This window comes from Pan troglodytes, chromosome 12, assembly GCF_028858775.2.
Source record: "Pan troglodytes isolate AG18354 chromosome 12, NHGRI_mPanTro3-v2.0_pri, whole genome shotgun sequence".
Lineage (NCBI taxonomy): Eukaryota > Metazoa > Chordata > Mammalia > Primates > Hominidae > Pan > Pan troglodytes.
In genome coordinates this window covers 25,460,459-25,483,846 of record NC_072410.2, presented here as the reverse complement: position 1 = coordinate 25,483,846, position 23,388 = coordinate 25,460,459, and the positions used below count along the sequence as shown (strand labels likewise).

General features: G+C 45.0%; 1 protein-coding gene across 12 annotated transcripts in view; it reads left to right on the top strand.

The window, feature by feature from the left end:
- Positions 1–22,390, top strand: part of C12H2orf92 (chromosome 12 C2orf92 homolog) — a 38,770-nt gene extending 16,380 nt beyond the window's left edge. For 7 of the 12 annotated variants that reach the window (XM_063789542.1, XM_063789535.1, XM_063789533.1 and 4 more), the window contains 5 exons: positions 8,260–8,358; positions 9,621–9,692; positions 18,370–18,480; positions 20,490–20,640; positions 21,993–22,390. In XM_063789542.1, the coding sequence (XP_063645612.1) occupies positions 8,260–8,358; positions 9,621–9,692; positions 18,370–18,480; positions 20,490–20,640; positions 21,993–22,125 (566 nt within the window). In that variant the 3' untranslated portion in view covers positions 22,126–22,390. The remainder of the gene's footprint in view (positions 1–8,259; positions 8,359–9,620; positions 9,693–18,369; positions 18,481–20,489; positions 20,641–21,992) is intronic. The other 5 variants (XM_063789539.1, XM_063789536.1, XM_063789541.1 and 2 more) reach the window with 3 other exon arrangements.
- Positions 22,391–23,388: the final 998 nt, after the last annotated feature.

Below are 23,388 nucleotides of genomic sequence, written 5' to 3'. Positions count from 1 at the left end.
CGTATCCTCCTCTCAATAATGAATAGAACTAGACAGAAGAGGCCAGGGGCGGTGGCTCACGCCTGTAGTCCCAGCACTTTAGGAGGCCGAGGCGGGCGGATCATGAGGTCAGGAGATCGAGACCATCCTGGCTAACACGGTGAAACCCCATCTCTACTAAAAATACAAAAAATTAGCCAGGCGTGGTGGTGGGCACCTGTAGTCCCAGCTACTCAGGAGGCTGAGGCAGGAGAATGGCATGAACCCGGGAGGTGGAGCTTGCAGTGGGCCGAGATTGCGCCACTGCACTCCAGCCCGGGAGACAGAGCGAGACTCCGTCTCAAAACAAAAACAAAAACAAAAAAACCCAAAAAATTAGCTGGGCATGGTGGCACCCCCCTATAGTCCCAGCTACTTGGGAGATTGAGGCAGGAGAATAACTTGAACCAGGGAGGCAGAGGTTGCAGTGAGCCGAGATGGCACCACTGCACTCCAGCACAGGAGACAGCGAGACTCCATCTCAAAAAAAAAAAGAACTGTACAGAGGAGCAATAAAGGAATAGAAGACTTGAACAGCACTCTAAACCAATTAGACCTAGCAGACATATCCAGAACAATCCACCCAGCAACAGAAGAATATGTATTCTTCTCAAGAGCATATGGAATATTTGCCAGGATAGCCCATATGTTAGGACACAAATCTTCATTAATTGAAAAAGACTGAAATAATACGAAGTATCTTTTCAGATCACAATGGAATGAAACTAGAAATCTACAACAGAGGGAAATCTGGAATATTTACACACACGGAGATTAAGCAACACACTCTTAAATAATCAATGGGTCAAAGAAGAAATCACAAGGGAATTTAGAAACTGCCTTGAGATAAGTGCAAATTAAACACAACATGCCAAAACTTGGGATGCAGTGAAAGCAATGCCAAGAGGGAAATTTATAGATATAAATGCATTCATTAAAAAAGAGGATCTTCTCACGCCTGTAATCCCAGCACTTTGGGAGTCCTAGGCGGGCGGACCACGAGGTCAGGAGATCGAGACCATCCTGGCTAACATGGTGAAACCCCGTCTCTATTAAAAGTACAAAAAATTAGCTGGGCGTGGTGGCGGGCGCCTGTAGTCCCAGCTATTTGGGAGGCTGAGGCAGGAGAATGGCGTGAACCCAGGAGGCGGAGCTTGCAGTGAGCCGAGATGGTGCCACTGCACTCCAGCCTGGCAACAGTGAAAGACTCTGTCTCAAAAAAAAAAGGGAGGGGGATCTTAAATAAATAACCTAATTGTACACCTAAAGGAACTAGAAAAAGAACAGCATATTAAGTTGAAAGCTAGGAGAAAGAAGGAAATAGTAAAGTATACAGAGGAAAGAAGTGAAATAACAGAAAAACAATAGAAGAGAACTGATGAAACCCAAAATTGGTTACTTAAAAAGACCAACAAAGTTGACAAACTTCTAGCTAGATAGGTGAAGAAAGAAGAGGACCCATTATGAATTCAGAAATTAGAGTGGGAATATTACTACTAATTTTCTGGAAATAGAAAGCATTTAATGAGAGAAGAATATAAACATTTGTATGCTCACAAATTGGATGACCTAGATGAAATTTTAAAATTCCTGGAAGCACACGAACTACCAAAATTGACTCCAGAAGAAATAAGAAAATCTGAATAGACACATAACAAGTAAGGAGAATGAATCAGTAATCAAAATTTTCCAACGAAGAAAGTCTAGAATTAGATGTGTTCTCTGGCAAAATCTACAAAAGCTATAAATAAGAACTAACACCAGTCCTCAAACCCTTCCAAGAAGCTGAAGAGGAAGAAACACTTCCTGGCTTACTCTAAGAGGCCAGTATGGAGTATGGCCCTGATACCAAAGGCAGACAAAGTCACTACAAGAAGACTAAAAACAAATGTCTCTTGTAAATATAAACAGAAAAATCCTCAACAGAACATTAGCAAACCAAATCCAATAGCCTATTAAAAGGACTATACACCAGACCAAGAAGGATTTATTTCTGGAACAGAAGGATGGTTGAACATAATAAAAATCAATCACTGTAATATACCACATTAATATAATGAAGGAGAAAAAATATCATTTCAATTGATGCAGATATAGCATTTGACAAAATTCAACACCCTTTCATGATTGAAAAAAAAAACCAAAACACTCAACAAACTAGAGATAGAAGGAAACTACCACAACGTAATAAAAGCCTGTTTGAAAAACCCATGGATGATATCATGCTCAATGTTGAAAGACTGAAAGCTTTCCTCAAAGATCAGGAACAAGGCAAGGATGCCTGCTCTCACCAATTCTATTCAATACAGTACTGGAAGTCATAGCCAGAGTCATTAGGCAAAAAAAAAGAAATGAGGCATCCAAATCAGAAAGGAAGAAATAAAATTATCTCTGGTTGCAGATGACTTGATCTTATATGTTGAAAACCATATAGACTACACACACACACACACACACACACAAACAAAACCAGTAAATGCATTTAGCAAAGTTGTGGGGTACAAATTGAACACACAAAAATCAGCTGTGTTTTTATACACTAACGATATATACACTAATAATCCAAACAAGATATGAGAACAATTAATTCCATTTACGATTATATCAAAAAGAATAAAATACTTGGAGATAAACTTAGCCGAGAAAGTGAAAGACTTATACCAGTACTGAAAACTACAAAGCACTGATAAAAGAAAATAGAGAAACAAAGAATCTCATGTTCATGGACTGAAAAACTTAATATTGTTAAGATGTCAAAATTGACCTGGCATGATGGCTCACACCTGTAATCTTAGCACTTGGGAGGCTGAGGCAAGAGGATCACTTCAGCCCAGGTGTTTGAGATCCAGCCTGGGCAACACAGTAAGACATGGTATCTATTAAAAAAAAAAAAAAAAAAGATGTCAAAATTGCCCAAAGTGATCTGCACATTCAATGTAATCCCTATCAAAATCTCAAGGGCTTTTTTCCCAGCAAGAGAAAAATCTACCATAAGATTCGTATGGAATTTCAAATGCTTCAAACAGCAAAAATAGTCCTGAAAAAAAAGAAAACAATTGGAGGAATTTCACTTTCTCATTTCAAAACTTGCTACGAAGCACAGTTATCAAAACAGTGTGATACTAGTATAAGGCTAATCACATAGACCAGTAGAATAGAATAGAAAGTTCAGAAAGAAATGCATATGTCTATGGTCAGTTTTTCTTTTCTTTTTTTTTTTGAGATGGAGTCTCACTCTGTCGCCCAGGCTGGAGTGCAGGAGTGCAGTGGCGCCATCTTGGCTCACTGCAAACTCCGCCTCCTGGGTTCACGCCATTCTCCTGCCTCAGCCTCCCTAGTAGCTGGGATTACAGGTATGCGCCACCATGCCCAGCTAATTTTTTTTTTTTTTTTTTTGAGACGGAGTCTCACTCTGTCACCCAGGCTGGAGTGCAGTGGTGTGATCTCAGCTCACTGCAAGCTCTGCCTCCCAGGTTCACGCCATTCTCCTGCCTCAGCCTCCCGAGTAGCTGGGACTACAGGCGCCCGCCACCACGCCTGGCTAATTTTTTGTATTTTTTAGTAGAGACAGGATTTCACTGTGTTAGCCAGGATGGTCTCAATCTCCTGACCTCGTGATCTGCCTGCCTCGGCCTCCCCAAGTGCTGGGATTACAGGCGTGAGCCACCGTGCCCGGACAGTCAATTGAGTTTCAACAAGGATGTCAAAGCCAACAGAGTGGAAATGACAGTCTCTTCGACAAATGGTCCTGGGAAAACTGGAAGGTCACAGGCAAAAGAATGAAGCTAGCTCATTACCTTATACCATATACAAAAATTCAAAGTAGGTCAAAGATCTAAATTAATGAGCTTAAACTATTAGTCTCTTAGAAGTAAACATAGGTGAAAATCTTCATGACCTTGAATTAGGCACGTGATGTTTTAAATCTGACACCAAAAGCAGGCAAAAAGAGAAAAAATAGCTAAATTGGACATCATCAAAATTAAAAACTGTTGTATATCAAAGGCATTTCTCCCACAGAATGAGAGAAAATGTTTGCAATTCACATATCTGATGAGGGATCAATATCCAGAAGACACAGCAAACTCCTGTAACTTAACAACAAAACAAACAAATAACCCACTCCAAAAATGGGCAAATAACTTGAATAGCTATTTTCCAAAGAAGATATACAAATGGCCAATAAACACATAAAAAGATGCTCAACATCATTAGTCATTAGGGAAATGCAAAATATCACTATTCACGCTTCTTAGAATGGCTTTTTATTTTTTATTTTTATTTTTTTTTGAGACAGAGTCTTGTTCTGTCACCCAGGCTGGAGTGTAGTGGCACAATCTTGGCTCACTGCAAGCTTCGCCTCCCGGGTTCACACCATTCTCCTGCCTCAGCCTCCCGAGTAGCTGGGACTACAGGTGCCCGCCACCACGCATGGCTAAGTTTTTGTATTTTTAGTAGAGACAGGGTTTCACTGTGTTAGCCAGGATGGTCTCGATCTCCTGACCTCGTGATCCACCCGCCTCGGCCTCCCAAAGTGCTGGGATTACAGGCATGAGCCACCACGCCCGGCCTAGAATGGCTATTTTGGTTTTTTTCTTTCTTTCTTTCTTTCTTTCTTTTTTTTTTTGAGACAAAGTCTCGCTCTGTCACCCAGGCTGGAGTGCAGTGGTGTGATCTCGGCTCACTGCAAACTCTGCCTCCCAGGTTCACGCCATTCTCCTGCCTTAGCCTCCTGAGTAGCTGGGACTACAGGCGCCTGCCACCATGGCCGGCTAATTTTTTGTATTTTTAGTAGAAACAGGGTTTCACTGTGTTAGCCAGGATGGTCTCGATCTCCTGAACTCATGATCTTCCCGCTTTGGCCTCCCAAATTGCTGGGATTACAGGTGTGAGCCACTGTGCTGGCCTTTTTTTTTTTCTTTTTTTGAGACAAAGTCTTGCTCTGTCACCCAGGCTGGAGTGCAGTGGCGCAATCTCGGATCACTGCAACCTCCACTTCCCAAGTTCAAGCAATTCTCCTGCCTCAGCCTCCCTAGTAGCTGGGATTATAGATGCCTACCACCAAACCTGGCTAATTTTTGCATTTTTAGTAGAGATGGGGTTTTGCCATGTGGGCCAGGCTGGTCACGAACTCCTGACCTCAGGTGATCTGCCCTCCTCGGCCTCCCAAAGTGCTGGGATTACAGGTGTGAGCCACCGTGCCCAGCCAGAATGGCTATTTTTTTTAAAAAGAAAAATAACAAATATTGGTGAGGATGAAGGAAATTGAAACCCTCATACATTGCTGGTGGGAAGGTAAGATGGTGCAGCTGCTACATGTCCATTTTGTGCTGTTATAACAGAATACCACAGCCTAGGTAATTTGTAATAAGTTGAAATTTATTGGCTCACAATTCTGAAGGCTGGGAAGTCCAAGACTGAGGGGCCAGCATCTGGCAAGAACCTTCTTGCTGTGTCATCATCCCATGGTGGAAAGCAGAAATGCCATAGAGGTGGAAAGCGGAAATGCCATAGAGGGTGAAAGAGAGAGCAAGGGAGGGCTGAATTTGTCCTTTTACATGGTATGCACTCTTATGATAACTAACCCATTCCTGTGATAACCATATTAACCTCTTAATGAGGGCACAATTTCCATGACCCAAACACCTCCATTAGGCCCTACCTCCTAACATGACGACCACATTGGGAATCAAATTTCCAGCACCTGAAATTTGAGGACACATTTAAATCATAGCAATGGGTGTAGAGTTTCTGTTTCAGTCGATTTTTTTTTTTCTTTTTTCTGAGATGGAGTCTTGCCCTGTCACCCAGGCTGGAGTGCAATGGCGCGATATCGGCTCACTGCAACCCCTGCCTCCCCGGTTCAAGCGATTCTCTTGCCTCAGCCTCCCGAGTAGCTGGGATTACATGCATGCGCTACCATGCCCTGCTAATTTTTTGTATCTTTAATAGAGATGGGGTTTCACCATGTTGGCCGGGCTGGTCTCGAACTCCTGACCTCATGATCCGCCCACCTCGGCCTCCCAAAGTGTTGGGATTACAGGCATGAGCCACCGTGCCTGGCCCTGTTTCAGTTGATTTAAAAGTTCTGGAAGCCGAGCGCCTCAGTCCCAGCACTTTGGGAGGCCAAGGCAAGTGAATTGCTTGAGGTCAGAAGTTCAAGACCAGCCTGGCCAACATGGTGAAACCCTGTCTCTACTAAAAATTAAAAAAAAAATTAGCTGGGTGTGGTGGCGTGAACCTGTAGTCCCAGCTAGTTGGGAGACTGAGGTGGGAGGATCATTTGAGCCTGGCAGGCACAGGTTGCAGTGAGCTGAGACTGCACCACTGCACTCCAGCCTGGAGTTCTGGAAATAAACAGTGGTGATGTTTACACAACACTGTGAATGTTTTGAATACCCTTAATTGTACACTTAAATAGAGTAAAAATGGGCCAGGCATGGTGGCTCATGCCTGTAATTTCAACACTTTGCAAGGCTGAGGTGGGAGGATCACTTGAGGCCAGGAGTTCCAGACCAGCCTAGGCAACATAGCAAGACCCTGTTTCTATAAAAAATTAAAAAATTAGCCGGATGTGTGGTGACACATGCCTGTAGTCTCAGCTACTCAGGAGGCTGAGGCGGGAGGATTGCTTGAGGCCAAGAGTTTAAGGCTGCAGTGAGCTATGATTACACCACTGCAGTTCAGCTTGGGTGACACAGCGAGACTTTGTCTCTAAATAAATAGCAGAAATGGAAATTTTATGTTAAGTGTATTTTACCACCACCACCACCACCACCAGAACAAAGCAAAGCCAAGGCCCAAGGAAGTCCTCTTTAGCAGAGAGCTGAGATGGAGAAAAGGGTTCTGAACCACAGCTGTCTGCTGAAGGAAGCTGTCCAAAGGCCAGTGAAGTCTCTCCTGAGGTTGCCTGGGCTGTGCATCAGGAGTGAAGGTTGAGGGTCACCTTAGGTGTGAGAAGGAGCAACTGGGAGAGTGGCGCTGATGCTTCCCCCCGGGTTAGGAGGCATTTGGATCACAGAGCGATGCCTGTTCATTCCTGCTTGCAAGGGAGCAGATCTCTTGACACCCGATGGGCCTCTATTCCGTTCCGGCAGCTGTCGGTGTCAGGAGCGCTGGGCTTGCTCCTCCCCACGGGAGCCATCACAGAGGCCTCGGGCAGTCTGCATAGACAACTGCCTGGCAGGTGACCAGGAGGGGATGCATGAGCAGATGCAGGTAGCACTCGCAGTCCCCCTAGCTGTGCCCTCAGCACCTGCTGTCTAGGAGGCAGAAGCCTTGTTCTCGGCCTTGCAGGTGACCCCAGTGTCTCTGAATTCGGCGCCATATGTGTAGGAGGGGAGTGATTGCATCTGAAGATGGGAGTCCGGTTGGGGGTTTGGGAAGCTCCCATCACCCCTCAAGAGTCCACTGACCAGCCCAGCTCACACCAGGTGGGCCTTGGCATTGGAGGCCACGGCTCAACTCTGCAGTTCCCTCTGGGCAGCATTTCCAGGGACTCGTAGGTCAGCATGGTCATCAAGGACAGGTGGTGAGAGCAGCTCCTCATTGTCCTGGTGACCCCAATGGTTCATTTTCTGGTGTCTCTGTGGTGAGCTCCTGTTACATCAAGCGAGTGGAAACCACCGAGGACCAACAGCCCTGGAAATACACGGAGAATAAATATAGGATGAGTGGGCTTTGTGAGGGCTGTTTTCTGTGACTTAGCAAGGAAAGCCTAGAGGGGAAGGTAAAACTGCTTCTTCCCAGGGAAGCCAGAAGCCTGAGAACTTAAAAGGGAAGGAGAACTTAATGTATTTCAAAAATGTAACCCTCATGAATTAGCAACAGTTTTATAAAGAGCTTTCTGAGCTTTTAGAATCTGTTCTGATTCATCTGTGCCCCCACAAACTTTACCCTATTTTTATGAGTCATCTTGCAAACAGCCTCAAAGGTGCATCAGAATGACAACAGAAACCAGAAGAGTTATTAGGGCACTAAGTATCAGGAGATCTGGGCCATATATCTTTAGTGGGCAGTGTTTACTGCCCAGGATGTCTCAGACATCACAATTTTCCAGAAATGATTTAGGTAATTGGAGTTTTCCTTCCCAAGACAAGGCATTTTAGGGAATAACGTCCCATATCTGTGGCGTTTGCGTCATGTATTCACTGTATTCATAGACTGCTTTAGGCACTTAGAGAGCAAAATATATCAATCCTGCGTTGCTGTATTAACATGCCTTTGTTTGCTCCACTGGAGATGAAATTCTACTGCAGGTGTTTCCAAAGTTTCCGTATGACCCATCATTTAACGAAGCAACAGCAGTCAGATCCATTACAAAGACAGACATGAGAAAAGGCAAGTGTATGTCATTAACATAATAAGTGCACACATTTCTATAGGCCTATGTGTTGTCTTAAATGTGCTATACTATCATACCAGCAGTCTTTAAACCAACTACTGGTGGGGCAAAGCCAAATTGAGATATGAAGGAAACAACTGTCTGAAATCCTCTCTATAACCTTCCACTCACTATGGAATCTGTGCTCCAAAGTCTGAATATCCCTGTATTTTGGGGTGATCCTTGATGTGCAGTGTTAGGCAGGTTCTGCCACCCTGGAGGCATTCAGAGGACAGAAACCTGATCTGCAAGTGGGGTTCCCCACTCCCGACAACAGGAGCCCCTAGCAGCATCCTAACTTTCAACCCAACACACGAATCCTTCTAAGTGCACAACGTGGTTTGAGAGAATTAGTGCAGTCATTAATACCCCATTCAGTGGATGATAAAACAAGACCAAAAAATGACTTACCTTAAGCACACCCATAGAAATGACACATGTGAAGAACACACTGTTTCCCCAAAGCAGCTTCATATTATGGGAAAAATTTAGCACTTTGGGAATTAAGATAGGTGTTTGCTCACAGTAATAAGGATAGAATAGTGTATTGGAAATCTGCCAGCCGTGGGTACAAGTGCCCCAGGCAGGGAGAGGGAATGGGCACTGTGTTGGTATTCTGCAGACAGATGTTTGCACCCCAATTCCTGAGGGTAGTTTCCCTGAGGGTAGCCCAGGACAACTGCCTAGGCACCTCTGCAATCGGCAGTGAGGCGGCACCACTGTCTACATCAAGGCATTCACTTTCAAACACACATTTTGCTCACACAAGTTGAGTTCTATATTAGCATTTCAACTTAAAAATGGAAAACAAGACCAGGCACGGTGGCTCACGCCTGTAATCCCAGCACTTTGGGAGGCCGAGGTGGGCGGATCACTTGAGGTCAGGAGTTCGAGACCAGCCTGACCAACATGGCGAAACCCTGTCTCTACTAAAAATACAAAAAAATTAGCCAGCCATGGTGGCTCATGCCTGTAGTCCCAGCTACTTGGGAGGCTGAGACACGAGCATCACTTGGACCTGGGAGGCGGAGGTTGCAGTGAGCCGAGATCTTGCCACTGCACTCCAGCCTGGGTGACAGCGAGACTCTGTCTCAAAAGACAAAAAAAACACACAAAAAACCAAAAAATGGAATACAAAATATGGGCCCAAGGTGCTTGCAAATGTGTACTGATGAATACCCTTTTTCTTATTGTTTTTTATTCATGTGTCTTATCAAAGGAACCAGCGTTGCTTGGAATTCTCCTAAACCAGAATATTTCCTTGGCAGTGTGGACAAAATTCCTGATAAAGGTAAATGCAAATGCATGAAATTGGAATTGGGGGTTGGTAAGTCATTGTTCTTTTTCCTCTTTTTTTTTTTTGAGACGGAGTCTCACTCTGTTGCCCAGGCTGGAGTACAGCAGTGCAGTCTCGGCTCACTGCAAACTCTGCCTCCCAGGTTCACGCCATTCTCCTGCCTCAGCCTCCCAAGTAGCTGTGACTATGGGTGCCCGCTACCACGCCTGGCTAATTTTTTGTATTTTTTAGTAGAGACAGGGTTTCACCATGTTAGCCAGTATGGTCTCGATCTCCTGACCTCGTGATCCACCTGCCTTGGCCTCCCAAAGTGCTGGGATGACAGGTGTGAGCCACCGGGCCCGGCCCCTCCTTTTCCTTTTACCTGACCTGAGTTCAGAGCTGAGGGTCTGGCAGATGGTGCTCAGACTCTCTTGTAGAGAGTACAAGAGAGTACTTGTTTTTTTTTTTGTTTTTTTTTTTTTGAGACAGAGTCTCACTCTGTTGCCCAGGCTGGAGTACAGTGGCACCATCTCAGCTCACTGCAAACTCTGTCTCCTGGGTTCAAGCAGTTCTCTGCCTCAGCCTCCCAAGTAGCTGGGACTACAGACGCACACCACCACACCCAGCTAATTTTTGTATTTTTAGTAGAGACGGGGTTTCACCATGTTGGCCAGGCTGGTCTTGAACTCCTGACCTCGTGATCCGCCTGCCTTGGCCTCCCAAAGTGCTGGGATTACAGGTGTGAGCCACCGCACCCGGCCACAAGAGAGTACTTGTACTTGGCTGTACAACGTGTGTGCTTCACCCTGAATTACGAAGAGTTCCCTAATCAATGGTAAGGTTTAGGATACCCATGGTTTCCCCAAATCCCACCCTGTGCGAGTCTGCTTCTGTGATATGTACAGCATGGAGGAGCAGATCAGAATGTTTATTCTCTGCAGGCAGACAGATGCCAGCCAGGAGGGACAGAGAGCTAGCCGCAGACACCTGGTGCCTCCTCCCAAACTGACCTGGGCAGGTCCTTCCCCCGCTGGGGTGGTGGGGCTGGGCAGGGGCTGAGCACATTCCTGAGGTGCTGCCCCAGAGGAATTCTCCCCTCCTCCTCAGGAGTGTGGGAAAGCGCTGCCTCCAGCTAGGAGCAGAGGCTCATCTGAGCTATCTGATCATGCTGGAGGGAGATTGGCTCCAAAGACAGGATGAGCAGCTAGAATCCATGAAGCATTTCTCCCCCAGAAAGACTTAAAAGATTTAAAAGAAAAAAACCAGGCCAAATAGGTCACTGTCCAAGCTGGTAAATATGTGGTCTTTCCTGGGTGCAGGATTATGAACCTGGCCAGGAGTTCCCCGGGCCGCACCATGCATCAGCCGGAGGTCAGGGTGGGGAATGGGAAGAGCTTATTGAAAATCCTTATTCCTGGCTGGGCGATGTGGCTCCCCTGAAGTCAGGAGTTCAAGACCAGCTACTCAGGAGGCTGAGGCAGGAGAATCGCTTGAACCCAGGAGGCAGAGGTTGCAGCGAGCTGAGATCGCACCACTGCGCTCCAGCCTGGGCAACAAGAGCGAAACTCCGTGCTGGGATTACAGGCATGAGCCACCGCGCCTGAAAATAGTGTGTTTTAATGTCTTGTCGGACTAGTTCCCCTTTTGCAGTTTTTGTTTTTTCATTGTTTTCCTGGCTATTTTTGCATGTTTGTTTTTCCATGTGAACTTTAACATCAACTTGTCTAACTTCATCAAAAGGCTATGGTATTCTGATTGGCATTGCATCAAATTTATACTACAATATTCACTGTGGGAAAACAGATGTTAGGTCATCCTATGCTAGAAATGGGAATGCCTTTCCAGTTCTTCAAGTTTATTTTCACTGTGTGTTAAAGTTTTCCTTACATAGATTTTTACATGTATCTTCTTAAGGTTATTCCTAAGTCATTTAATTTTCTGTGTTGCTATTGTAAGAGAGGGGGTTTCTCTATCATTATACTCTCTACCTACTTAATGTTTGGGTATAGGAAGGCTTGATTTTTATATATTAATTTTATGTCCTATTGCCTTGTTCAATTCTACGTATACTGTTATAGAGATAGTTTTACTTCTTTTTTTTTTTTTTTTTGAGATGGAGTCTCACACTGTTGCCCAGGCTGGAGTGCAGTGGCATGATCTCAGCTCACTGCAACCTCCTCCTCCCAGGTTCAAGTGATCCTCCTGCCTCAGCCTCCTGAGTAGCTGGGACTACAAGCCCATGCCACCATGCCCAGTTAATTTTTGAATTTTTATTAGAGACAGGGTTTCACCATGTTGGCCAGGCTGGCCTCCAACTCCTGACCTCAGGTGATCTGCCCGCCTTGGCCTCCCAAAGTGCTGGGATTACAGGCATGAGCCACCATGCCCAGCCAGTTTTACATCTTTACCTATTGTTATGCCTCTACCTGATTTATTTATCATGTTTAATTGCATTGTTAATACCTCTAGGATAACCTTGAATGGTTGCTGGAGATACAGTGGGCATCCTGCTTTGTTCTTGCTCTTGGAGAAATGCCTCTTGAGTTTCCTGAATAAGAGTCTGGTTATAGGACTAATATGAATGAGAGATTATCTGTATATCTATCCTTCCATCTACACACATACATGTAAATATGTATGCATACATATATTTATACTGAGAATGAGAATATATCTGTCCAAAAAATACTTTTTGGGTATTTTTTTCTGTTTCTGTGAGTTGAGTTACTTTAGATATCTCATGTAAGTTGAATCATACAGTATTTGTCTTTTTGTGGTTGGTTTAGTTCATGTAGTATAATGTTCTCAAGGTTAATGCATGTTGTAGCATATGACAGAATTTCCTTTCTTTTTAAGGCTGAATAATATTCTATTGTATATATATACCATCTTTTCTTTATCCATTTATCTGTTGTTGGACACTTGGGTTGCTCTCACATCTTGGCTATTGTAAATAATGCTGCAATGAATATAGGTATGCAAATATCTCCAAGATCCTGTTTTCAATTCTTTAGGATATGTATCCAGAAGTGGGATTGTGGGGTCATATGGTAAATCTATCTTTAATTTTTTGAGGAACCTCCATATTGTTTCCATAGCAGCTACACTGTTTTACAATCCCACCAATATGTGCAAGAGTTTCCATTTCTTCACATCCTTGTTAACATTTGTTATTACATATTTAAAAAATCAAGAATGGGTGCTGAATTTTTGGAACTAATCATATGATTCTTTTCCTTAAGTCTATTAAGATTATATATATGATAATAATGAATTTCCTAATATCAAACCAACCTTACATTCCTAGAATAAATTCTACTTGGTCATAGTGAGGCTTGGAGAGTCCAGTCACTGCTCAGGAATCTTGGGCCTGGGCCCAGCTTTTTCTCTGCTTCAGCACATCTGTGCTGTCACTCAGAGTGGCAGGGGATTGGAAGGAGCCTTGGGGTTCCTTTAGCCACCAAGAAAGCAGCAGGTCTTTGTATAGCTATGTAGACTGAGCCATGATTTATAACTTTTAATTATTGATACATATGATAGGTGTTTCTCCATTTGTATTCTTTTTCAATTTTTAAAAATTATTATACAATACACATAATATGAAGTTTACCATCTTAACCATTTTTAAGGGCGCAGTTCAGTGGTATTAAATACATTCATAATGTTATGCAACCATCACCAGCATTCATCTCCAGAACTCTTTTCATCTTATAAAACCAAAACTCTATACTCATTAAATAATAACCATCCATTCCTCCGTCTCTGCATCCCCTGGCAACCACCGTTCTACTTTCTGTATGATTTTGACTATAAATATCTCACGTAAGTGCAATCATACAGTATTTTGTTACCGACATTTCATTTTGCATAATGTCCTCAAGGTTCATCCATGTTGTGGCATATTTCAAAATGTCCTTTCTTTTTTTTTTTTTTTTTTTTTTTTTGAGACAGAGTCTCACTCTATCGCCCAGGCTGGAGTGCAGTGGCGCGATCTTGGCTCACTGCAACCTCCGCCTCCTGGGTTCATGCCATTCTCCTGTCTCAGTCTCCCCAGTAGCTAGGACTACAGGGACTACAGGCACCCGCCACCACGCCCGGCTAATTTTTTTTTTTTTTTGTATTTTTAATAGAGATGGGGTTTCACTGTGTTAGCCAGGATGGTCTCGATCTCCTGACCTCATGATCCGCCCGCCTCGGCCTCCCAAAGTGCTGGGATTACAGGCGTGAACCACCATGCCCGGCCCAGAATGTCCTTTCTTTTCGAAGCCGAGTAATATTCCATTGTATGTATCTACCATGTTTTGTATACTCACTTATCCCTTGATGGATATTTGGGTTGTTTCCACATTTTAGCCTTGTGAATAATCCTGTTATGAACGTGGATGTACAAATAATTCTTTGAGACCCTGCTTTCAGTTATTTTGGGTAAGTGAGATTGCTGGATGATATGATTTTGGTTTTAATTTTCTGCGGAACCGCCATGCTGTTTCCCATCATGGCGGTACCATTTGCATTCCTACCAACAGCACACAAGGGTTCCAGTTTCTCCACATGCTCGCCAATTCCCTAATGATTAGTGATGTTGAGCATCTTTTCAAGTACTATTGGCCATTTGTATATCTTCTTTGGAAAAATATCTATTCAAGTTCTTTGCCCATTTTTGAATCAGTTGTTTGTATTTTTGTATATTGTTGGGTGTCAGGAGTTCTCTCTATAGTCTGAGTATCATTCCCTTATCAGATAAACAATTTGCAAATGTTTTTTCCCATCCTGGGTGGGGTACCTTTTTATTCTGTTGACACTGTCTTTTGATGCGCAAAATTTTAAAATTTGCATACAGTCCAATTTGTCTGTTTTTTCTTTGGTGGCCTGTGCCTTTGGTATCAAACCCAAGAAATAATTTCCGAATCCAATGTCATGAAGTTTCTGCTCTATGTTTTTCTCTAAACGTTTTTATAGTTTTAGGTATTACATTTAGGTCTTTGGTCCATTGTGAGTTAATTTTTGTTTATGGTGTTGGATAAGGCTCTAACTTTATTCTTTCGCATGTGATATCCTGTTTTCCTAGTACCATTTGTTAACCTATTAAAATTCTTGTGCTGGTTTTTTGCAAATGTTAGGTGTGGTCTGCCCAGGAATGTATATTACAATGCCAAGATACCTCAGCCCCTGAATAATGTATCTTCACCCTTGAATAAGAAAATGCCCCTGAATAATTTACCTTCACCCCTGAATAATCATTGTTTAAGTAAAATTAAATGATATGCTTGAGGAATAGAAAGCCTACTATCTAGCTTGATCTTTTGATTTCTAAAACTGTTTCTTCAGTCGATTGCTTTAACATAATTTTACTTTCAAATCTTTATTTTTCCTTCAGGAGAAGCCAGGACAAAATTTTTTCTTTTATTTTCTTTCTTTTCTTTTCTTTTCTTTTTCTTTGAGATGGAATCTCACTCTGTCATCCAGGCTGGAGTGCAGTGGTGCAATCTTGGCTCATTGCAACCTCCACCTCCCAAATTCAAGCAATTCTCCTGTCTCAGCCTCCTGAGTAGCTGGGACTACAGGCACGCACCACCATGCCCGGCAGTCTTGCCTAGCAAGACAGGTTTAGCAGGGTAGTTCTGGCTCAGAGTCCCCCATGAGGTTGCAGTCAAGATTCTTCCAGATTCATTCTCTCACTCAAGACCTAACTACTGATCTGTCCTACCCAGTGGGAAGCACTGTGCTGGAAGCTAGAGAGCTCAGTGAGGCATTCTTGTCCTCCAAGAGCTCACAGCTCTTAGGAGAGTCAATCTAATCGATAAATAACTATTAGATATAAACATGCTAACATTGAAGGTCTTTAAAAAGTGCTTACGTTGTAATCGCACGGAGTTCTGGGAGAACAAGAGGCTGATCTCCTTGATAGGGTTTTTCCAAGTAGGAAGAGTGAGGGAAGAAGAGGGCTGAGAAGAACTGTAGGCAGTGACAAAGCTCACGTCTGCCAGCTGAGGGGGCTGATCAGATCCATCTTCAGAGGGTGGGAGCTGCTCTCAGGCTACTCTGCAGGGACAGTAAATTCCAGACCACACTGTCTGCACCTCCTCCTTGGCAGTAGTGACCATTCAAAAAAAAGAAAAAAAGGCTGGGTGTGGTGGCTCACGCCTGTAATCCCAGCACTTGGGAGGCCGAGGCAGGTGGATCACCTGAGGTCAGGAGTTCGAGATTAGCCTGGCCAACATGGTGAAACCTCATCTCTACTAAAAATACAAATATTAGCTGGGTGTGGTGGCGTATCCCTGTAATCCCAGCTACTTGGGAGGCTGAGGCAGGAAAATTGCTTGAACCCAGGAGGCGGAGGTTGCAGTGAGCCGAGATGGGGCCACTACACTCCAGCCTGGGGGACAGAGACTCCGTCTCAAAAACAAAAAACAAAAAACCAATGGTTGAAAACATCTCGATAGGAGGAGGAGTGGGGAAATGACCATTCTGGGAAGTGAAGTGTCTTTTAAAAGGTGTGCCCAGGTCTGTGGACAGCAGCTGTAGCTACTGATGATCGTAGGTCCACTGAATGGAACATAGCATCAGTCCTAGCAATAACGTGCTATTAACATGTAATCAAAGGCTCACGTCAATGTTAGAGTCTCCAAAACATAGAGAATCATGAAGATGAAAGACTTCAACTTTTTCTTGAGCACAAAGTCAGAGTTTCTTGGTTCTGCACTCCTTTAAGAAGGTTTTTACCAAGCCCAGCACATGCTTGATTGGCAGCTTGGGTTGAGCCTACACCATGGAAGGACGGGAGAATTGCTCTTGTAATGGGTGGCTGCTCCTGTCATAGTTAGTAGTTCTAAAGTTGGAAAGAAATCTGGAAATGAAACTGTGTTGGTCAAAAATTTGATAATTGTGCTTATTTTTTCCCACAAAAAAATAATCCAAGAAATGATCAAACACAAACCATCAAACATAAAAGACGCCTTCAGATTCTTCAAAGAACCTTAGGTAAATGAAAACTTACGTCCATACTGATGATAAGAATAGGCAGTGGCTCTTGCCTCTGGTAGAGAAAGAGAGTGAAAATGTGTTCCCGTGTCAGGTCTACCATTGCTGCAGCTCTGTGGAAGACCAAGCCAAGTGCGCCCCCTGGTGGATAACTCCATGCTCGCCAGGGCTTTCTGTCTGTGGCTATTAATCTTGAGTCGGATTTGACATGTTGCATTTCAAAAGTCAAGTTAATTATCAGTCTTATTAAATTGGGAGTTTTCTCTCTTTTCTAAGCCAAGTTGAATAAGGAACAAATTTCTCTCTTTTTTTCCAGGAATAACTAGAACTTCATGAGACTGTTATCAGACACCCACATGATGGTCTTAATCATATTGTGATAATTTTCTGTTATTTTATTTTATTGTTTAATTTTATTATTCTTTTGAGACAGGGTCTCGCTCTGTTACCTGGGCTGGAGTGCAGAGGTGTGATTATAGCTCTCTGCAGCCTTGATCTCCCGAGTTCAAGCCATCTGCCTACCTCAGCCTTTCTAGTAGCTGGGACTATAGGTGTGCGCCACCATGCCTGGCTAATTTTTTTTTTTTTTTTTTTTTTTAGTAGAGATGAAGTCTTGCTATGTTGCCCAGGCTGGTCGCAAACTCTTATTGTGACAGTTCTCTATCTCTCTGTGAACAAGGCCAAGGAAGATTTACCAAACCCATCCAAAGCTGCCCCGCCCCCACTTCCAGCTCTTGGAGGTCTCCCATCTGGAGCTGGGGGCTCCAGCCTGCTTTGAAGTCTTCCGGGGTGTGAGATTCATTACTTCTCATCCTTTCCCATTCCCTCTTTGATAGCTCACCTTCTAAATGCTAAACAGTCCAAACAGATTTCCCTGGAGCGCCTACCCATTGGTTCTAGTTTGTTCCCCAGAGCTTCTCAAAACATCTCAGCCTCTTCCCAGGCCATCCTGCATCTGGCAAAGATAGGCAGGCCATGCTGGCCTCCCGATTTTCTCCAAGCTAAACTCAGGCCCTTTGACAGGTCCCATATGCAAACGAGTCAGGCACCAAAGGGCAGAGCTAGGATGCAAATATTTCTCATTTTCAACTGTCTTCTTTCTATTAAACTATTCTGCAATCCCTCTACCGATACCTGAATATTTCAGTGTGGTTAATTTTCCTATCTTGTCCTCGCAACTCAAGAAAATTTTTATAGTACTTTGTGTTTTAAAAATTATTTTCATGAACATTGTACAATCTGTGAAGTAGGTCTCATTATGTCTATTTTATGCAAGTGGAGAGGTAGGCTGGGGCTTAGAGAGGTTCTCTAAGTGTGGTCCTCTACCCACAGAAGCAGCGTCTTTCAGGATCTGTGAGACATACGCATTCCCAGGCCTACCCCAGACCTATGGAATCAGAAACTCTGGGGTGGGGCTTAGGAATCTGTGTTTTCATAAGCCCTCCCAGTGTGATTCAGATGCACGCTCGAGTGTAAGAAATGCTGCCTCAGCTATGGGTGGGTTGCCCAGGAATTTGTTAGATTTTTAAAAAAGTAAACAAAAACAATAAAACACCAAAACACTGAGGTTCTGTAGGACATTTAGACTTTTCCCCCAAGTCCTCCCTAACTCCTCACTTTGAGACTAGAAGAAGCTACTTTTATCATAAACGCTGAACTAATCACATGCCATGGTTGTTTGTAGATGAACACATTTTATCTTTTGTAGATCACCTTTCAGAGGAGAAGAATTTTAAAGAATCCTGTCTGTTCCACAGGGATTTAAGAGAGCAGTTAACTACTGTAGATAAAGAAACACTTCAAGGAGCAGCTAAACCAGGTGGGAATCTGTATGGCCTATAAACTAAGTATGATGCTTAAATACGGACAACTTCTGAATGTGTCTTTTGCCTTTCATGGTATTTTAACTGACACCTTTAATTCACCCGCTAAAGTGAATTAAATCTGCAGTGAATACAACCTGCAGTTAAAATTTATGAATTAAACCAACTCCAGAGGCCGGGCACGGTGGCTCACGCCTGTAATCCCAGCACTTTGGGAGGTCAAGGTGGGCGGATCACCTGAGGCCAGGAGTTAGAGACTACCCTGGCCAACATGGTAAAACCCCATCTCTACTAAAAATACAAAAGAAAAAATTAGCTGGGCATGGTGGCGGGTGCCTGTAATCGCAGCTACTCGGGAGGCTGAGGCAGTTCAAGAATCACTTGAACCCAGTAGGGGGAGGCTGCAGTGAGCTGAGATTGCACCATTGCACTCCAGCCTGGGCAACAAGAGCGAGACTCAATCTAAAAAAATAAATAAATTAAAAAACAACCCAACTCCGGGAATTTCACCACTCTTCCAAAAAGATGCTACTTTTATATTGTTTCTATACAGCCAGGGCTTCACCCTCGCTCATCCCTGAGCCCAGACCTGTTTAGAGTGGGCAGAAGCTCACCCATGCTGGTACCAAGTGCAGTACACCCCTCCACACTGCCACTCCCTGTCAAAATTATACCTGGTTGTCACTTCCTAATGCTTAGAAATTAAATGCTGAATTATTCTAGCAGAGCCTTAGAGCTGCTAGATACGCTGCCTCTTGGCATAGCATAGCTGAAGGTAGGAGGCTGGACATGCCCTGTTTTCTCCCTATCACCCAAGAAGACCCTTGCTCAGCACTCTGCTGTCTACATAACCGGCTGCCCTGGGCAGCTCTCCACACGAAACCAACCGATACCTGGGATCATACCTCCATGCCTGATTTCCCTGATGTCTTTTTCTTTTTTGGTCACATTATAAATGGGGTGACAGAAGCTCTAGGAGACACCGATGTCGGCTGAGATCTCCTTCCTTTGAGATCTAGCTAAGACTGCCGCGTTTTCCCCAGCCTGTGCTCAGTGGTATTCCATCCACTCTCACAATTTCTGTAAGTCCTCAGAGGGGCTCAGGAGCTCAGGATCATCTGTGGCCTTGTGTTTGCCTCGTGCTGGTGCAGACGTGAAATCTCCCAAACCTACACACACGAGGCAGATTGTGTATGCAGTACAACTTTCTGAGGCCAGGGGGCAGAGGAGGGGCAGCAGAGCAGAGGTTATATCACTGCCCTGTGAAAAGCTGCAGAGTGTTCGCCTCCATTGTTCTTAAAATCCTTTGCAGTAGGATTTCTCAACCTCCTCTAGTGCCCCTGCTTCCTCCTACCCATCTGAGCTCTCCTCTGTTCTTCTCTTTACCTCCTACAAATTGTCTGTGGAACTTTCTTTCTGGCTGCTTTGTTGCATGCCAGCCCGTATCCTCTGTCTCATCTCCACCCCGCAAAATCATCCCATCTTATCGCCAAATAGCAGATGAATGCATATGAATGCATTTCCCCAAACAGCCAGTTCCTTCCCAAGAGGACTTCTGGAACCAGTGGCTAAGATGCCAAGGTTTTTTTTTTTTTTTTTGAGATGGAGTCTCACTCTTTTGCCCAGGCTGGAGTGCAGTGGTGCGATCTCAGCTCACTGCAAGCTCCGCCTCCCGGGTTCACGCCATTCTCCTGCCTCAGCCTCGCAAGTAGCTGGGACTACAGGTGCCCGCCACCACGCCCGGCTAATTTTTTTTGTATTTTTAGTAGAGATGGAGTTTCACCGTCTTAGCCAGGATGGTCTCGATCTCCTGACCTCGTGATCCGCCCGCCTCGGCCTCCCAAAGTTCTGGGATTACAGGCGTGAGCCACCGCACCAGGCCAAGATGCCAAGGTTTTTATTCTGTCATGAATGGAATGAACAGGTGTCCCTTGCAGGCTTAGTCCTGGTTGTGGGTAGCCCGGTGGGTATCTCTGTTCACTCTGCGCTGTGTCTTCTCATTTAGATGCTCACTTTAGGACTATGCCCTGCGGGCAGCTTCTGCACTTCCTGCAGAAAAACACCATCATCGCCACCGTCTCAGGGGTGGCCATCCTCATGGCCATCGTGCTGTTGCTGCTTGGGTTGGCCTCATACATCAGGAAGAAACAGCCATCGTGAGTGGTGCTGGCATAACCTTCCTTCCAAGAACCCGCGGGTGTTAGAACTCACGCTGCCCTCAGGGCTTCCTGCTGGTCTGGTTTATGAGGAGGGCAGAAGCTGCAAGCCTGGTTGTGCTTCAGCATCCCCTGGCCTGCTCTGTCAAAGCACACAGGACCTGGGCCATGGGTTTTAGGCACAGCCTGGGTGATTCTGATGCACACCCGGGTTTGGGGATCCCTGGGTGGGCCAGGGTTGCCTCTCAAGGCCACTACGGTTAGGCCAGACCTGTCCCCATATTGAGGGCTCTGGCTGAAAGATTGGTAAATAGGAATATGGATTTACAAAAGAAAGGAAAAATACAAATCTAATAGGGTGAGGAGGGCTGAAGCCACGAAGGAGAGTGAGAGCAGGGCTGATATTCAGCTCCTTCACATTGGCACAGCTGCCCTGCTTGTTAGAACACTGAAAGCCTTCCCTGAGCTTCCCACTGACCTCCTGATCTTCTCCGTGATCCTGCAAATGAAGGATTAGTGCCTGGCACAGCCGTGGCCCTCCAAGGCTCTGCTTCAGTGGTGGTCATTTTGACTGGTCAGTGCCTGTCTACACCAGTTGTTAAATATTTTGGTTAGGCCTCTAGATGAGGGGGCTCAGGCACAGAGGCACTCACCATGAGCAGGCGCTAGGAAGCAAATGGTTTGCACGATGACATGTATGCATAGCTGCATTTTGAAATTACGTGCTTCTTGCTGCGTCCCCAGGGACATGTATTCTTGACCGCAGAAGGAAGAGCAGCTCCCCACATCCCCTCAGTCCTGCCTGACACTGCACTGAATGCTCAGCTTGCCCCTAGAGCAATGGGGTGGAGGTGTGTGATGAGGGGAAATGTCCATCCCCACCCCTACCCACCCTCTGACTCCAGAGGTAGCAGTGTTTGAATTTCCCCACAAGAGTGGCATTGCTTTCTCTCCATACCAAGGCTCCTGGGACTGGTGACCTATTCAGGCCACCTCCCCCCACCCCCACCTCCAGCATCCTCTTCCTACCAAGGCTCATCCATTGGACCTGCCATTTTCCCTCCATGCCCCTTGAGATGCCAGCAGAAGTGGTCAGAGCTGTGGCCCCTCCCATAGGGACCAGTCAAAGTTGTGGGTGGCCTGAGTTAGTTAAGAGAAACTGGGGGGAAGAGAGTATCCCAGAGGCTCTGTGCTGCCCAGAGGCAAAAAGAATTTCACAGATGACAAACCTTACTGATGGGAAGCAGAATCCTCACCCTGGGAAGCGTCATCCTCCACCACTGCCCAGCGAGTAGACAGCAGGACTCCTGTGCGCTGAGCTGAGCACTGTGGTTTTTGTTGTTTTGTTTTAGATCTCCTCTGGCAAACACGACATATAATATTTTTATGATGGATGGAAAGACATGGTGGCACAATTCTGAAGAAAAAAATTTCACAAAACATGCAAAGAAACAGAAACAGTTGAAGAGCAGCTCCTGTGTCTAAGCCAGGTCCTGGGGCCATCAAACCAGGACTTGAAACCACAATGCGAGGACATTCTCCATCTGCGCACCACAGGGAGGCAATTCCATTTCTGCCCGGGAGGTGTATTCTACAAAAACGTCTGCTTCCCATCCCAATTTGAATGGACCAAGAAAAACTGCTTTACCATAGGACACTTGTGGCAATATGGCACCAATGGCTGGCGTCGGCGAACCCGACAGACTATGGATTTATCATTTAATAAAGCATTGATTCATTTTTTCAGTCATTCATTGAACAGATATTAATAGACCACCTCACATGCTGACAATATCAAAATACAATGAGGAAACTAACAGTGACCCAGGCATGCATTCTTCCCCGAGCAAGATCACAGTCCAGAGTGTGAGCACAACCATACTAAATAGCTTTTATGGGAGGTGGGAGTACACAAAGTATTATATCTGCAAAGAAACTGCTAAGAATTGTGGGAGCGCCCCAGGAGGTGATTTCCTGCTTGCGTGACCAGCACAAAGAAATGGGGTAATTGAGAGTGTCATGAAGTGGGGTTATTTATTTATTGAGTCGGAGTCTTGCTCTGTCACCCATGCTGGAGTGCAGTGGCGTGATCTTGGCTCACTGCAACCTCCACCTCCCGGGTTCAAGCGATTCTCCTGCCTCAGCCTCCCGAGTAGCTGGGACTACAGGCACGTGCCACCACGCCCGGCTAATTTTTGTATTTTTAGCAGAGACAGTGTTTCACCATGTTGACCAGGATGGTCCCGATCTCTTGACCTTGTGATCTGCCCGCCTTGGCCTCCCAATTTTTTTTTTTTTTTTTTTGAGACAGAGTCTCGCTCTGTTGCCCAGGCTGGAGTGCAGTGGTGTGATCTTGGCTCACTGCAACCTCCGCCTCCCGGGTTCAAGCGATTCTCCTGACTCAGCCTCCTGAGTAGCTGGGATTATAGGTGCATGCCACCACACCCAGCTAATTTTTGTATTTTTAGTAGAGATGGAGTTTCACCATGTTGGCCAGGCTGCTCTCAAACTCCTGACCTCAGGTGATCCCCCGGCCTCGGCCTCTCAAAGTGCTGGGATTATAGGCATGAGCCACCATGCCCGGCCCATAGAAGCTTTCAGTTCATTTATGCAGAGTTTAAGCTGGGAATGTGAAAGCCTAAACTCATCCCTTTCTTTCCCCACTTTCTCCAGCAACCAGCCAATATCATACTCCTCAGTTTAACTAAAATGTTCTCAGATATCATCAAACACGTGGGCACCCAGAAC